Source organism: Melospiza georgiana, chromosome 3, assembly GCF_028018845.1.
Source record: "Melospiza georgiana isolate bMelGeo1 chromosome 3, bMelGeo1.pri, whole genome shotgun sequence".
Classification (NCBI taxonomy): domain Eukaryota; kingdom Metazoa; phylum Chordata; class Aves; order Passeriformes; family Passerellidae; genus Melospiza; species Melospiza georgiana.
Genome location: NC_080432.1, coordinates 101,369,758 through 101,386,570, shown reverse-complemented (window position 1 = coordinate 101,386,570; position 16,813 = coordinate 101,369,758). Strand labels below are relative to the sequence as shown.

The 16,813-nt window shown below is 36.6% G+C and overlaps 1 protein-coding gene across 2 annotated transcripts in view; it reads left to right on the top strand.

Moving 5' to 3' along the window:
* The window catches only part of COL21A1 (collagen type XXI alpha 1 chain), a 66,181-nt gene extending 51,663 nt beyond the window's left edge, over positions 1-14,518 (top strand). For both annotated transcript variants that reach the window (XM_058020834.1, XM_058020835.1), the window contains 11 exons: positions 494-547; positions 1,852-1,905; positions 2,388-2,459; positions 5,692-5,727; positions 6,369-6,413; positions 8,461-8,493; positions 11,256-11,402; positions 11,495-11,549; positions 11,841-12,041; positions 13,497-13,574; positions 14,331-14,518. In XM_058020834.1, the coding sequence (XP_057876817.1) occupies positions 494-547; positions 1,852-1,905; positions 2,388-2,459; positions 5,692-5,727; positions 6,369-6,413; positions 8,461-8,493; positions 11,256-11,402; positions 11,495-11,549; positions 11,841-12,041; positions 13,497-13,574; positions 14,331-14,518 (963 nt within the window). The remainder of the gene's footprint in view (positions 1-493; positions 548-1,851; positions 1,906-2,387; positions 2,460-5,691; positions 5,728-6,368; positions 6,414-8,460; positions 8,494-11,255; positions 11,403-11,494; positions 11,550-11,840; positions 12,042-13,496; positions 13,575-14,330) is intronic.
* Positions 14,519-16,813: the final 2,295 nt, after the last annotated feature.

The window sequence follows — 16,813 nt, the reverse complement described above, 5'->3', positions numbered from 1 at the left end:
ACAACCTTAGAGGGACACACAGTCCCTTCAAGGTTGTCATAACTTGACCCATTGTGAGAGAGAATGGAGAAAGAGAATTATGAAATGCCATAAATACTTTTGTTGATTTTGGAAACCCTAAACAGAGCACAAGAAACTTTTGTGTCACTTTCAGTTATGACTAAGGATGCATTACAGACTGGGTCTTGACTTGAAGAATTTTTCTCTCATGAGTATTCCATGACAGCCTGTTCATTTCTCCTGCATGATTTTTTTCTATTGCACAGTAGCCCTTCATTAGAAGGTGTACTGTGGTCATTCAGACCATAGAAGGTCTAAATAATCCACTGTGCTGTATCAAAACTGTAGCCTGTAGAGTAATAAGATAAAAGACATTGCATTTACTGTTTAATTCACTAAAGAAATAGAATAATGATACTACTAACACAATACCAAGATCATTATTCCTCTGTTTTAGTACAGAAACATCTCTCTTTTTTTCATAAATAAATAGGGTTTGATGGGACCCGAAGGTTCACTTGGTCTTCCTGGAGCTCCTGGGCCTAAGGTAAGTGTTTGACTTAATTTGCTTGTGTCCTTGATAAATGACTGCTTTGTATGCAGATTTGATCTGGGCAGTGCCAAGATTTTGCAGCTCATTTTTTGTGTATTGAATATTGATGAGCAGCTGTATGATTTTCCCTGTGTTACCTTTTATGATAGTTCAGGCTCAAGAGAGGTTAATATAACTGAGTAAATGGTGCCTGTCATCCTGTGAGGTTTTTAGCAGTTGTGGAAATTGTCAGACTTTGTTTCAGCTTTACAGTCCTGGAAAATATTCTGCAATGCTGGAAACCAGATAATTCTCTATATACATCTGAACTTTCCCATGTTACATTTATTTATATTTTAATTGTGTTCAATAATGTGACGTGCTGTTTCTTCCACCCAAGGAGCCAAACTTATTTCAGATGTAACTTTATTGATTGCACTGCAGCTACAGCAAGAGCTAATTTTACCAATGTTCTCAAAAGCTAAAATAAATACCACAAATTCAGATTGGTTAGTGTAACTTCTTTATTTAATCCAAAATGAGTTTTGAATTAAATTGTAAGTAAGTATTGAATTGTATGTCCTAGAGAATATTTAGGAATACAGAATCCATTTCCCTAACTTAGCATTTACATTTAGATCCCTTTCCCCCATATATTAATCTAAATCCAAAAGTGCATATGCATTTATTTATGATTGTATACTGACAGTATCATTTTTTTAAGTATTAATGTTTTCTATGGTCAATAAGCTTGAATATCCTTGATACAACTAAAAATTAATTAGTTGCATTTTTTTTCTGTGAAAAATGCTTTTATTCTGTATATTTATCTCACTTAGAATATAAGCTGTTTCTTAGAGAATTGCTCTTAATAAGCTCATTCTTACAGAAGTCCATCATGATGTAGTCAGTAATTCTTAGATTAATGCAAATCCTCTTGCTGAATATATGTCTAATTCCATAGGCTGTGATAAAAGCCAGAACATAAATAAGTATTTTGACTTAGACAATTAAATAAGATGATGGAAATGTGAGGTCCATACACACAACCTTGGTGTGACTGTGTGAGGCAAATGAGGCAGGTGGAGATGGGACAGGTGTGCAGAAGCTGGCAGATCAGATTTTATCATCAGTATCTCATCTTTCCTGAGAGAAAGTTAAACCTTCAGGCTTCTTGTAATGGAGAAGACCTTCAGCCTTTCAGTCACTACCTGGGCCCATTTTAAGAGTCAGTTTCTCAGCAGTGTCTGTTCATGTTTGCTAGACATACCACATGTGACAAAACATAATAATGATGTATCCCCCACATTGTTATTTAGGGTGATAAAGGCGAACCGGGAATCCAGGGGAAACCAGGATCATCAGGAGCCAAGGTAAATATGATTCTGGCAGTGTTCTAGTTAAAGAAGGGATTAATTTACTTCTTCTTGATGTACTAATTTTCCCTTATTTCCCCATGTTAATTAAAAGACAGTTGGTTTCACAGTAAGATATTAGTTAACATCTAATTGCATCAGAATCCCTTTGATGACTTACTCTTACTAATTTTGTACTAGATTTTAAGCTGTGAAAATCAGATACTCATAAAGTTCAAACCTGCAAGCGTTGTTACTTGAGGTAGTTTTTTTTGTGTAATTTTGAAACATCAACTGTATTAAAAGAGAATAAAAATAGATACTGAATGTGGCTTCTCTATATTCACTATCCCTTCAAAACTCCTTCAGACACTTGAATCATCTTCAGCTGTAAAATTTCAAAATATCATAGCCAAAGTGTATCATGTGGCCTTGAGAAACATGCAGTGTGTGTTTTTACACACAGCACATCACTGACACAAAGCTATTGTATTACTCAGGGAGATCTAGGAGTTCCAGGGGCTCCAGGTGAACCAGGATACCCAGGCATTCCTGGTACCCAGGGATTAAAGGTAAGTATTTTTTACCAGTTTTACATTAATTGCATCTTTTTTTGGAAGTACTTTTCTTATAAGTGATCATTATTTTAGAAAATCCTTTCTCTAAATATATCATTATTATTAGATAACAGTTGGACACATTTAAAACAGTAATATGTCCATCCTGAAAATTTTTTTCTGAAGGATAAAGCCCTCAATGTGAAGGCATTTGTGGTGAGTTGACAGTGGATGAATGCCAGGTGCCCACCAAGCTGCTCCATCACTCCCCTCTTAAGCAGGACAGGGAAAAAAATCAAGAAAATAAGATAGGAGAAAGCTCATGGGTCAATATAAAGGCAGTTTAATAAAGCAAAAGGAAAGGCCATGTGTGGAAGCAAAGTAAAACAGAATATTTATTTTCTGCTTCCTGTCAGTATGTGTTGTCCCACACATTCCCGGCAAGCAGGACTTCAGTACGCTTCAGTTTGGAAGACAAATGTCACAATAATGAAACTTTCTCTCCTTTCCTTTAGCTTTTATTGCTGAGCAGACATCTTATGGTATGGAATATCCCTTTCAGTTTAGGGAATAAGAATATCCCTTAGTTTCATCTGCCCTGGCTATGTCATAGAACCATAGAATGGTGGTGTCTCAAAGATAATCTAGTTCCAATCCCCATGTCATGGGCAGGGGCACTTCCTTCCACTAGATGAGGTGGCTCAAAGCCCCATCCACCCTGGCCTTGAACACCTGTAGGGAGGAGGTATCCACACCTTCTCTGAGCAGCCTATCTCAGTGCCTCACCACCTTCAAAATAAGGAATTTTATCCTAATAAACCTAGTTCCAGTTTGAAGCCATTCCCTCTTGTCCTATCATTACAGCCCCTTGTGGAAAGTACCTCTCCAGCTCTCTCCTAAGCCCCTTTTAGGTGCTTGAAGGCTGCTCTAAGGTCTCTCCAGAGCCTTCTCTTCTCTGGGCTGAGCAAACCCAGATCTCTCAGTCTGTCTTCATGAGAGAGGTGCTCCAGTTGTCTAATCATCTTCATGGCCCTCTGCTGGACTTGGTCCACCAGATCCATGTCCTTCTTATGTTGAGGGCCCTGGAGCTGGACACAGGTGGAGTCTCAGGAGAGTGGAGTGGAGGGGGAGAATTGCATCCCTTGCCCTGCTGGCCACACTGCTTTTGATGCAGCCCAGGATGCAGTTGGCTTTCTGGGCTGGAAGTGCACATTGCCAGGTCATGTTAAGTTTCTAATCTATCAACATGAACAAGTCCTTCTCTGCAGCGCTGCTCTCAATCCCTTCTCCACCTAGCCTGAATTTGTGTCTCCACCTGAGATCTTGCCTGGCCCTAGCTTGCAGGAAAAGGCAGGGATTTGGAGAGAGAGCCTTGATGTTGCAGGGAGCTCTGCTCAGCAATACCCAAAGCATTGGTGTGTTATCAACACCTTTCTAGCCACCATTGCACAGCACAGCACCATGAGGGATGCTATGGACAAAATGAACTCCTGCTCGGCCAGACCCATTAGGGCATTAGAGAAATAGAATTAAATCAGGCATTTGACTTCCATAAGGAGAGAATGGTTGAAGGGTAAAGAGACAGTAAGATAGAAGGGTGGTGTTACGATTCAAGTTTTATGAAAACCCCATGCAGAAGTATTCCAAGAGAGTTCATCTTCTGCTCCAGAAGGCACACGTTTCTTGTATGTCCAGTGTCAGATATGCCAGCCTCATATACACGTGTTACATGTACTGGAGTACTTCTCATGTCAGTAGACACATATATGGACATGCCTTACATTGACTAGAGGATGGATTCAGGGTCATAACAATAATTTAATTAGTTTCATTATCACTATATATTCAATTCAATATATCAGGGTTATGTAAGGCACATGTACTAAGACAATGTTTTATGAAAGATGATTTTGTTAAAATTTATGGAACTTCTCTAAATTTTAAACTGAAGAAGCCTTTGAAAAGGTCATTTATTTTATATGAAGATGCAAGTTAGCTGGAGTTACAAGTCCAATGACATACTGGAATTATTCAGGAAGAAAAGCACAGTTTGGGCATCTGGAAGTAAAAGTGAAAACTTTCAGCTATAGATGATTTCAAAACTTGAAACAACAGAATATTTAACTGTCAAGTACAATGCAACAAAATACTACAGGTGGCATAAATGTCTTTTATGTTCTGGGATTTTCAATCAGGTAAATATTTGCCATGGCAAAAGTCTCCTCTTCACTACTGTTCACATTTAACTAAATATTCTTTTATTTTTCACTGTCCTCCCTCCCCACCCCCCCAAAAAAAAAAACCCAAAAAACCACCAAACCAACCAAACAGACAAAATGTTGGCTCTTACAAGAAAGCTGAGAAAACAGACCCCAGAATCTCCATTCTAATTATTTTTTTATTAAATGCAGTTTTGCACACCCCCCCAACAGATCTGTCTTTTGTTCCATGAGCTGCTATGTTCATGGTTCAGCATTTTGATTTATGTCTATTTAGACACAAGATGTCAGAGTTAGAGTAAGAGCCATCTCCCATAACTTTAAGTTTCCTTTTCAATTAATGAAGAGAGATGGCCACATTTTCAGTGTATATATTTTATACCTCTGTTGTTAATTAGAGTGAATAGTTTTCATACACTGCCTGTTTCTCTCCAGTGTCAATTAGGTGGTCTTCAGACAAGTTGATAAAACTCCATACCTGACTTCTAAGCACCATTTACACCATCTGATTGCCAATCCCCTCATTATTATTAACTTTAAACATTTTGAGGCAAAAAAGTGAGTCAAAAAGGAGCTTAGTCCTTAAATATTTTGCTTTAATTTAAATATAGAGGTGTTTGTGGTGAAAAAATACTTTCTTGTTTTGCGTAACTTATGCTTGCAGTGGTGCATTCAGCTAAAATTTAACCCATAAGAAACATTGCCTCTTTTCCTACATCCTCTCCACTCCATACACTGAGTTGATAAAATCCTGCTAGACTTGCCACCTCATTATGTTGTATCTTTTAACTTTTTGCTTGGTATGTGAGCATCCACTTTCTTTTTGATGTTGTTTTAATGACGAAGTCTTTTCTTAGTATAGTTTTCTGGACTTTTTTGTGTACATGAGGATAAAGTGATTTGCTTTCTTTCAGTATAAGAAAGAGATAGCTGTTTCTTTTGTAATTACTGTGTTGAATTAAAGCACAGACTACATGTTTTAGAGGTGACTCATGTTTAAATGGAGACATTTCTTTTAATTTTTACAGGGGGAGAAAGGAAACCAAGGTGACACTGGTATCCAGGTATATCAACTTTGTTTCTAACGAAATCATCTGGCATTGCTATTTATACAAGTCTTAGGTATTAATTTAGGCAGGGCTTTTTTTAAGATTAAACTCCACAGAAGGTTAACTTGAATAGCAGCAGCAACTCTCCCTCAAGGAAATCTTCTGCATTTCTGGGGGCCTGAGCAGGCTGTTGGCATTTGGTGCAGAGCTGTGTGCTCCCAGCAATGGTGCAGGCACAGGGTGCAGGTTGTGCTGCTGCCCCAGAGGAGGAATATCCCTGTCACAGAATGCATTCTGTCCCTGCCTGCAGAACAGAACACAGAAACGCAAAGTAACTCCACCTGGCCTCTGCCTACCTACTTTACTATTAGCATGTGGGATTTACCTCTTTGCTATCTAAAATCGTGGAAATACCTGCAAGAAAAAGAAAATAATTCTGTCATTGCTTGGATCCTGGCTTTGTTCCTCTGTGTTCAGGGTAGAAATTTTGTTCTTCATGGTTTCTGCTCTGATCTCTTTGAAGAGTAACTTTTCAGGTTGATTTGTCCTGGTTTAGAATAGGTTTTAGTATTTAGCTCCTTGTGTTATTTTTTTGATAATTTAATAACATGTGCCAGATAAATCTATATTTTATAAAATGTGCTTCTTTTCTGAAGGGACTGAAAGGAGAAAAAGGAAGACAAGGAAATCCAGGCTTACAGGTACTGATAAAACAGTGATCCTACTTCAAGAGAGCCATAGTGATCCTAGCTTGAGGCCATGATTCATATTTGTTTCTTAACACTTCTTCCATCAACACATATAGGCCTTTGCATGAGATGAAATATATTTATGTGTAACATGATAACATAGTTATAGTTGCCTCTTAAACACTCATAGTATTTTTAAAATAACAACTATAACATGCAGAGAAGATGGAGCAACACTTCTCTCAGCTGTGCATGCTTAAGGGAAGAGAGGAAATGCACACGAATTGGAACACAGGAACTTGATATCCAGGAAAAACATTTTGCTTTGAGGGTGGTCAAACACTGGAGCAGGTTGTTCATAGATATTGTGGCAAAACCTGTCTGAACAACCTGTTGAATTGATCAAGCAGCATCTGCTCTGCAAAGGAAGTTGAATCCAAGGAGGTCACTTCCAACCTACATGTTTCCGTGTTCTGTGATACTTTGAGAAACAGACCATAAGTGCATTTCTTTTATTATTGTAGTAAAGCCTTAATTATCAAATATTTTTATAAAATAGTTACAAGTAATATAAAATGCAGATCACAGCAAATAGTGGCTTTTGTGTAAAGGTTATAAGAGTGATAGTTGAGATGTTAAGATTTTCATGCACTATGCTACACTTTCATGCAGTTCATTACCTCCTAGACTATACTGGGAGTCATAATTGACATCTTCTGTGCTCATAAATTACAGATGTTTCCTGTTTCAGCTGTAAATCAGTGAGATCCAGTTGTTTCTCTTTAACTCTAGGCCAGTGTATTCTGATTGTGTCATAGTTGGCGATCTTGTTATTCTGCAGAAAATAGCTGTTAGTATTTATAAATACTTGTTAGCTGCATAATCTATGTCATGTCTGAACAGAGAAGTATTTTTCAGAGGTACATATCTAAAACTAGACTTGGAAGGAAGCCACGGTTGCTTTTTTCAGAATTACAATATTGATACAGCTGCCTGTCTAGCCAGATGGACCCACTTCCTGGAGATTCTGGGCAGGGAATCTAGACTGCATGTTAGTTAACACTCTCAGAGATATGTAGGTTGAAAATAGTTCATTGTATAACCTGACCACATTTTTTAATAAAGAAATAGTTTAAACTAAAAGATAGGTCATTGACTTAGCCAAATATAATTTCCTAGATCGACATTTTACAATTTAAACTTTCTTGTTTTTTGTTTTTTTTTTGCAAATAATGGGCAAATTTTTAATATCTTTATTATTTTAGTCATAAGGGAAAACAAAGTGATAGTGAAAGAAAACTTATTTTTTTCCAGATAGAATGATGCAACTGAATTGCTGTTTGCTTGCTTTCTTTTTTTTGGAGAAAGCTGAAAAAATAATACAGACTAAGTCTACAATTGTTTCCCATGCTTATCTGGCTTGGTCAGGAACAGAAAAAATCAGTCATTTAGTAGACAGCAAAAGATCTTTCCAAGAATTCTCAAGACTTCAAGACACCCTACAGATTTCCTTGTCCATAAGAGTGAATCAGAAAAGTGAACTGCCATCTTGCCGTGGGGCGTAATGGTCAGTAACACCATTGAATCACTTGGCAGCAATGACACCAAAATAATTTGATAGCATGCAAAATCTGCCTTACCTTAGAGTCTGTATTTCTAAGGCTCTGAAATGAATTCCTGCCTAGTAAGATGGTATTAAACAGTTTGAATCAGGAGTTGACTTCTGCTAGGACACATGCTATTTCTTTTGTATAGCGAATAAGATTTTTTCTCTTAAATCTATATTATGTTTATGTGTTTATAATAGGTGTGATATATTCCCAACTTATGCTCTAGGTACATGATATTAAAGGTAATACTGAAGTGTTCATTCACCCTGATATAATTTTTTTATCATTATATATAGCTTTGTTTTTTGTACTGTAGCAATCAGAGAATCTTTAAAAATTACCATTTGTGATTGGTTACTGAAAACAAAGAACAAAAAATATTAATTTTTTATTCCAAGTAATTTGGCTCAACATACATTTTAAATTTCTTTTTCATCTTATTTTTAAAGGGAGTAGAAGGATTGAGTGGAGAGCGAGGAGAGGTACGTATTTTTGCAATGATAAATATAGCATTACAAAATGACTCCATTTGTTTCTGCAAATTACGTGATCTGTAAAATGTGTGTTTAGTCATCTGTACTCACATGTCTATAAGCAACAGGGGAGAAATTGAAAAATATCAAAGAAGTATTAGTTATAAAGAGACAGAATGAGATATACATTTCATTAAAAGTTATTAAATCCAAACATATACTTTAAGAGAATTGAAAAGCCAAGAAACCAACCAACAAAAAAAAGAAGGGATTGGTTGAATAGAGGAAATAACCAAAGAAAATAACTAAAGACAAAGAATCATTGTGTTGCATGTTGTTTAAAAATTGGTATTTAAAGTAATAATTTTGTTGGCTATTATTTATTTATTTCAATATTTTGTAAAATCAGAGTATACACTTTCCCATTAATCAAATTCTTCTTCAGATTTATTTAGATATTGTTTGTTCAACCTTTTTCCTTAAAGCATTGTTGCATATCAATAGCTGGATACATTAGCTGGAAGTTTCATTCTGATAATTAAATTTTTTTATCCATTTTAACGTATAAGTTGTTTCATATGCTTCTGTTGGAAATTCTTCAGTTGCAGTTTAGCTTATAGGTGTTTTACTAAATTATTGTCAAAAGTGGTAAAAGATTCTTTGTATGCTATTGAATTAGTCTCCTTAAGTGTAAAATATTTCTACTGGAAATAATTTAAATAATATCGTAATATGTATTAAGCTGTAATGATGTCATTGTGTTTACTTATCAAACCTACAAAACTAGTTTTATTTTCCATTTCTCTAAAATATGTTTTTTGTTAGACTCTGATTTCTAATAAGTTTCTTCAGCCTGTAAGTCTCAGCACTCGCTGAGCTGTTTTCCTTTCTTTGCTTTTCTTTGCCAAAAGCAAGGGTCAGCAAACAAGGCCTCACATGGATGTGGCTGAGCATTAAAACACCAAGATATACTGTGGAAGATTTTCCCTCTACAGTTTCAGTTGTTTCTTGGCAAGTTCTTCAGGCAATTCTGCTGATGCTTCCAACATTTTCTCCTGGTGTTTTTATGCTGGCTTCTTGCCTCTAATGTTGTTCTACAGTAGATGCTATTTCCCCAGTGTTCTCTGGTTCTTAATGCCTTCTAGCCCCTCTGATATTTAGTTCAGATAGCTCAGCTTGCAAGTCTTTTAAGCAAATATAGTCCACAGGGGTAAGAGGAATTAAAATTTAAATAGAACCAAAACAAAACCTCTTCTAGCTATAAACCCAAGATGATTTCAGACTTCAGCACATACTTTTTCTAGTATAGCCATAGGTAGCTACATAAGCACCATGTGCTTATCTCTGATCCTTGCTGACTGTTTAAATGAAAAAAACACCTCTGCAATTATGTATTAGAAATGAGCAAGTACAAATCTACATGAGGTAGCTAAGAGGATCCCTTCTCTGTGACTACAACATTCAAGATGACAATATCAAGAAAATAAATTACAACTACAGCTTTGGAAGAAGTTGTATCTGAATTAATGAATGACTTTTGAAGGTATGGGCTGCTGTTCAGGTCATGCCCCTGAACTGGCCACCCTTCCAGCAGTACTCTTAGGCACTTGACTGGCATCTGTCACACTTTGTCTCGTCTCTCTGTTTCCTTAAGAGCATGAAGTACCTGTCTGATTTTACAGCCTAGCTCATAAAACTGGGTAATCTGGCACTGAATTTAAAGCTTGTTACCCTGTAGTAATTCATGTAGAGAATCCTGGGCATTGTTACTAATATAGACCAAGACAGGAAGTTTTGAACTTTTCTGATGTGAAGAATCTTGATAAGTAATATAGGAGATTTTACAAAGTAATATAAATACCATAATTTAAAATTCAGTGGAAGTCTATTGAGACCATATGCATGAGCATATTAAAATTCTATTATTTGCTTCAATAAGTTTGTGATATATAATAGTCCTGTTCTCACAGTTCCATCTAAAATAGTTGGAAGTGGAGAAAGAAAATTTTTCAGCAACTGATAATGTTATGCAGAAGCAAACAAGGGAGGAAAAAACTCATAAGGGAGCAAGTGTAGTATACTGACTTTAATCTTGGGCACATACTGGTGTATTGTTGGCTCCATAACAGGGAAAGTGTTCCACATGAACTATTGCAGTAGGTAATTCCATAAATGGAACCATTGCTTTGGTGAAGATATATCAAAATATTTTTCAGCATTTTTTTTACCTTTTCCAGTGAAGCAAAAAAGACTACAGTTACTATAAATCAGATGGAAAAAAAGAAGGAAAAAAAAATCCCTAACTGAAATAAAATTATTTTTTCCTTTGTCTTATACACTGAAGATACAAGGTAAAAGGCTTTAATTTTCCAGGAACTTCAGTGGTGCCAGAATTTCACATCCAGTTTTTCTGGCCTTCTAAGAATTTTAACATACTATAAAAAAATCTTCTGATTCTGTGGAAAAAGTGAATAAAATCCTTCCTTCCATGTTAATAATGAATAGTAAAATGGATCTTGAAAGTTAAGTCAAGGCAATTAATTTCTAATTGTCTTTGGTAATTTTATCTGAAACAGCTGCTAAGGAATCTGAAAACTTCAATGCATTTAGCAAAATAGATCTCATCAATATCAAGTTAATTTTCATTGGCATCACATTAATTTTATGAAGATCTTCAATAAAGAGTTCTTAGAAGATGTTTGTTTGGTGCTACCTATCTTCCAAATGATCTGTGAACATATAATTGGCTTTTCATTGGTTTTTCAATCCAGAAAGGTGAGAAAGGAGATCCAGGCATTCGAGGCATCAGTGGACAAAAAGGAGAATCTGGTGTCCAGGGTTTGATTGGACCTCCTGGCCTCAGAGGTCAGCCAGGAGATAGAGGACCCCCAGGACCACCTGGATCAGATGGAAAACCTGTATGTATAGGACATTTAGACATATAGACTTTTCATTTTGGGTACCTTAAAAACCGGAAAGAATTGCATGCTCTGTTCTCTGTTCAATTCAGGCACGGGAATTTTCAGAAGAGTTTGTTCGACAGGTGTGTTCAGATGTACTGAGAAGTAAGTTGGAAAGCTTCTTTACTGTTGTTTCCTTGTTTGAAGTGCTAAAGAAGTTTCCTGATAATTACAGAAATGCTTTTTTGAAAGCAAGTTCCATATTGCCAATTTATTCGTTGTTTTCCTATATGTGTAGAACTATATTTCCACATCACAGGCTCCATACTTTACCATCTTATTTCCTAAAAGTATTATATTCTCTTAAGAGAGGGAACTGATTTTGTATTGGTGGCTGGGGGCAATACTTCTATTGTTGCAACACGTTAAGCGATTTTTTTGTTTGAATTCTCCCAGCCCAGTTGCCTGCCATTCTCCAGAGTGGAAGACTACAAAACTGTAACCATTGTCAGTCCCAAAGTGCTCCCCCAGGACTTCCAGGCCCACCAGGTCCCAGAGGCCCTGAAGGCCCCCGAGGGTTTCCTGGCTTGCCAGGGAGTGACGGCGTTCCAGGGCTGATGGGCATGCCGGGTCGCCCTGGGGCTCGTGGGACAAGAGGTACAGTGTCTGTGTGGCACGGCGCTAAAGGCCTTTATATCTTGGGTTTCTGCTTCTAGCTTTGGATAGGATTAATGCAGGGTGGAGTAAGAGAATAGCTGGGATTGCTTGGCTGAAAGGAATTGTGACTATGGAGCAGTGTGTGGATGTTTCACCACCTTCAGGGAATGCGTGACAGGAGAGAGAATACAAGAACAAAGCCGGGTAGTTATTGTTCAGTTCTACTGTGGTGTACTATAAGCTCTGTTCTGACCTTTTTAGAGAGTTCTTAGTCTCATGTAAATGTTTCTACCTGCATTTTGATTATTTTTTTAGCTCAAATAGGCATATACATGGATTTCAAGGTATTTCCATGTCTTCTGATTTCTTTTCTTCCAAACTTGTTCATTTCTGCTTTTTTAAGAAACAGTATTCAGTGGCTACTTACTAGCTGTGCTGGTTTTTGACATCCAACAACTTTTGTATTTATATTCCTTTGATTTTCTGACTTTTTGTCCTTTTGCTCTCTTTATCTCAAAAGAATTTTTGCTCCTTTCTTTATAAGCATTCATTGTTTCTTTTTAGGCTAAGGTTTATGCTTTCAGATAACTCAGCTGTCCAAGCATTCCAATTGATTCCTGTGATTTATTTGCAGATTTTATATTAAGTATGCATATATAGTCTGGAACTAGAGCAAGGGACTGGATGGAGTCCATAATTTGGTAACTGGTAGCATCAAAATAATCAGGAAAACTGTATGAAATAACAGCTAGCTAATAATGTGCCAATGGTAAACACAAATGGTTGATAAATATTTACTTTTTTTGTGACTTACTAGCTGTGACCTGGCACACCAAATTAATTTTGTATGTAATGCTGATTTGCCTGTAGTACTTTTGTAATGTAATCTCCAACAGGAGAATATGCAGTTTTCCTCTGGAGCTGACACTAGCAGTTCTGGTCATTCCATAAATGTTGGAAAAACAGATAATGTATCTATGAAGAAGCTGAATTTACTGGGTTTTACAAGTGTAAGAGAGCTCATATTTTGACTTTCACAATACTTCTCTGGTAGAGATTTAATTCTGCTGTGTGTGTTGTGGAACATTTTCTATATATTCTGTATTCCACAGGGATTATGATGAAAAACTTTCACCTCCTTTATACAACATATTAAAAACTTTGCTGATAGGAAGGTGATGACAGCAAATTGCTTCATTACTTATCATCTATTCCCTCAGCTGATAGTGGCTGTCTGCTTAACTGTTGCTGCATCAACTCTAAATTCAGTAGAAATTAGCATAATTTAGAACTCAGTCACACTGTGCAGGTTACAAAAAAAGGGTTGTTTTGTGTCCCATTATTTGATTTTGAAATATTACATATTTAATTCAATAAATATTATCAAGTGCTGATTTCTGACTTCATTGGATGAAAATGATGTGCAAAGATATGCATGTGTTTGGTAATTCACAGGACTGCCAGGGAAGAATGGTGCAAAAGGCAACCAAGGAGTTGGTTTTCCTGGGATCCAAGGCCCCCCAGGACCTCCAGGTGAGGGATGGTTCAGATGTGCAGATTCAGTGCATGCTAATAACTCTTTGAAGTGTGGTTTAGAAAAAATGTTGATGTAATTTGGGAAAACTTGCCTACTTTGTACACATTTTACTTACCAAATATATTTTAGGGTAATGCCTGTCACTTGCATCACTTGCACCTCATAAATTGCCATATAATAATTATTTAATATAAGACAGGTCCTGTAGGAGATTGATATCTGAGACTGCTGTTTCATGATAGATGGATCCTGAAGTCAGCCATATCTGAAAACTGAGCCCTGATATGATCATGTGACTTTTAAGGATTGCTTAATGAGGGAAAACATTTTTCATAACATTAGTATATGCATACGAAATGTAAAGTTGGGCATTTAGAAGATATATTAGGGCCCCATCCAAAGGCAGAGAAACAAATAGAAATAGAGGGACTGATTCTTGCCATGGTGGTACCAGATAATATGATAAAGTAGAATAGTGTACTAAAGCAGATTTTCATATTCTCCCTTAAAAGCTATCTTTATTTAAAATGTTTTTCCTGTGATTTAAAAAAATCTTTATAAGATGTCATGCCATTTATATAAACATATAAGCAGTTTGTAACAAGAAGTGTCTTTTGCAGGAAAAAAAAAAGTTTTCTTTATCTGCATACTTTACCAAAGAGCAGGGGTGTTGTGAATTCATACTTGTTCTTTTTCATTTTAATAGTAATGCATTTATTTATTTATTTATTTATTGCATGTGTGTTTGTCAGGTCCTGAAGGTCCACCAGGGATGAGTAAGGAAGGCCGTCCTGGAGAGCGTGGGCAGCCTGGTAAAGATGGAGATCGTGGCACTCCAGGAAGGCCAGGACCAGTTGGACCCCCTGGAATTTGTGACCCATCACTGTGTTTTAGTGTAATTGTGGGGAGAGATCCATTTAGAAAAGGACCAAATTATTAATTTGTGATATGATACTTTAGAGGAATAGTTACGGTGCTTATCTTTCATGGTCTTTCAAATCTCAGGAAGGTGACCAGCAATAATCCCATAAGAAAGAACAAAAGTACTTCTGACATTAAAAGCATTATAAATAATGATCTCAAAGGTTATACATTCCTTTAGACAAGAAACTCCAAAACACCTGTAACTTTTTTTTATACCTTGCACTGGTTGAATCTCAAGTGTTTTTAAAGAGATTATCAGTTTTAATAGAAATAAAATTAACTCTAATATTTAGTATTTAAGTGTCCTATCATTCTCCTTTTACCTCTCTTTACCAAAAAAAGTCCTTTGCAAAATTGCTGGAAACACCACTGGGAACAGAATTAGGTCTTAAATGGCATTGGTCAGGTATAAATAACTGTGAAATTTTTCACATGCAGCCAACATACCTAGTATTTGATTTTGAAAGAATGGGGCTGACTTTGACTTTATATGTGCGCAAATTTCATTGTCTTATGTCTATTTCATATGTCATTGCTCCAGATGTGAGTGAAAGCATGTTACCAGATTTTTATGAATTAAGACAGATACTTGGATGCATCACAGGAGAAATGCCACCTGTCTTGCCATGCAGCTCTGCTTCAAACCCAGGTCAAATGCAAAGGTAGAACTACAGGTCCAAGGGCCAAGGTTTTATTGAAGGTGGTACTGTCAACTGTGACATGTCAAAAGTTTCCCTGTGGGTGATTCAACTTATATGAAAATAGCAGTAAATATAAAAAATACTAAAATCCTGACATAGCTGGCTTTAGCTATGATTTGACAAAATTAAAGATTTAAAAATATTTGCACAACCCCAATGTAACAGTTCTGTGTAATGAAGTATCAAGTTATATACTCTTTGCTGATTCTGCTCAAGAACTGTATTACCAAATTGAATAAGCAGGTTTGCAAGGAGAAAGGTCTAACTGGTGGCTGACAAGCTGCAATGTTTTTTTGCTGTTCCTTTTTCATTTTAAGCCAGCTGTCTGTAATTTTCATTGTATGCTTTGCTAATGAAGTTTATTGCTTGCTTTTACATAAAGAGCGAAGGCACAGTTCCCATGAGAATTTAAAATTCATTTCTTAAATTAAGGCAGAGTCCTGTATTAAGTTAACTCATGCTTCATAAGTCACTTTTTCTAATGTATTGTTTTTCTGTTGTCCTACTATCAGAGACTGTTAATATGCTTGACATTCAAGGTAAAATAAAAGACACACTTTCCAATAAGATGTATGGTTGAGTGAATTATGAGTCTGAGAGGAGGCAAAACCAAGACCAATCAAACAAGTGCAAGTCAGAAGGACCTCTGACTACAGTGAATACAAACAGAAGACCAGAGTTCCCTAATTGTAGAAAAATCCTCTTGACTTTCAGCCAGTCTGATTGGTAGCTTTGTTTGTGATTTCATTTGATCAAATTAACACATATATCAAGCTTCAATTTTAAAAGAAGTGGTGGTTTTGTCACCCCATTAGTCCTACTGGAGGGTTCTTTCTGAGTGACTGACTGAGGATATATGAGGAATTTCCAGTTTGCATCTATTAATTGCCCCTTTCTTGTAGTTTTTTATATGTATGACCAGTTTCTATTTGAGCTCAGCTTTGGTTTTCTGTCTGTGTTTCTGTGCACTGGTGCAGTTCCCTTATAGTTCATGACAGGTGCTTGTCTGCTTTTCCAACTCTGGAACACTTCTCTTTTGAACAGACTCGGAAGCTCACAGTTCAGCCAAGGTGGTCTCTTGCTCTGCCTACTTCTCTATCTTTAAAGGAGATGAACTATTTTTGTGCTTCCAGGAAGAGAATTTAAGAAGAACTCCTGGCACGGTCTAGCTCCTTTATCCTTCATGGAAGCTTCCCATGAAATCCTTCCCAATTTAGGTCTGAGAGAGCTGAAATTTTCTCTTCTAAAATTTAAAATGCTTTTTTCCCCTACTGACCTCAGTGTGCTCCAGTTCCTCCTGTTTGTTCCCCAGGCTGTGTGCATTGATATGCATACACTAGGGGTGGTTGGTCTTCTGGCTGTCATCTTGTCAGGCTGCTAAGGAACATTTGTCCTAATTTTTTTTTCCATGCAAATAAAAGAGATAGTTACTTATCCTCTGCTCCTTCTGGTATCTAAAGTAGCTCAGTCTGGCCTAGCATGAGTATTTCTGTGGAGTGCTGCTCAAAGAGTACAATCTAAGCTAGCTATAGCTATAAAACAAAATCTCATGTTGGACCCATTTCATTTTGTATAATAATATGGTAAGAAAGACTGAGTTAGTAAACTAA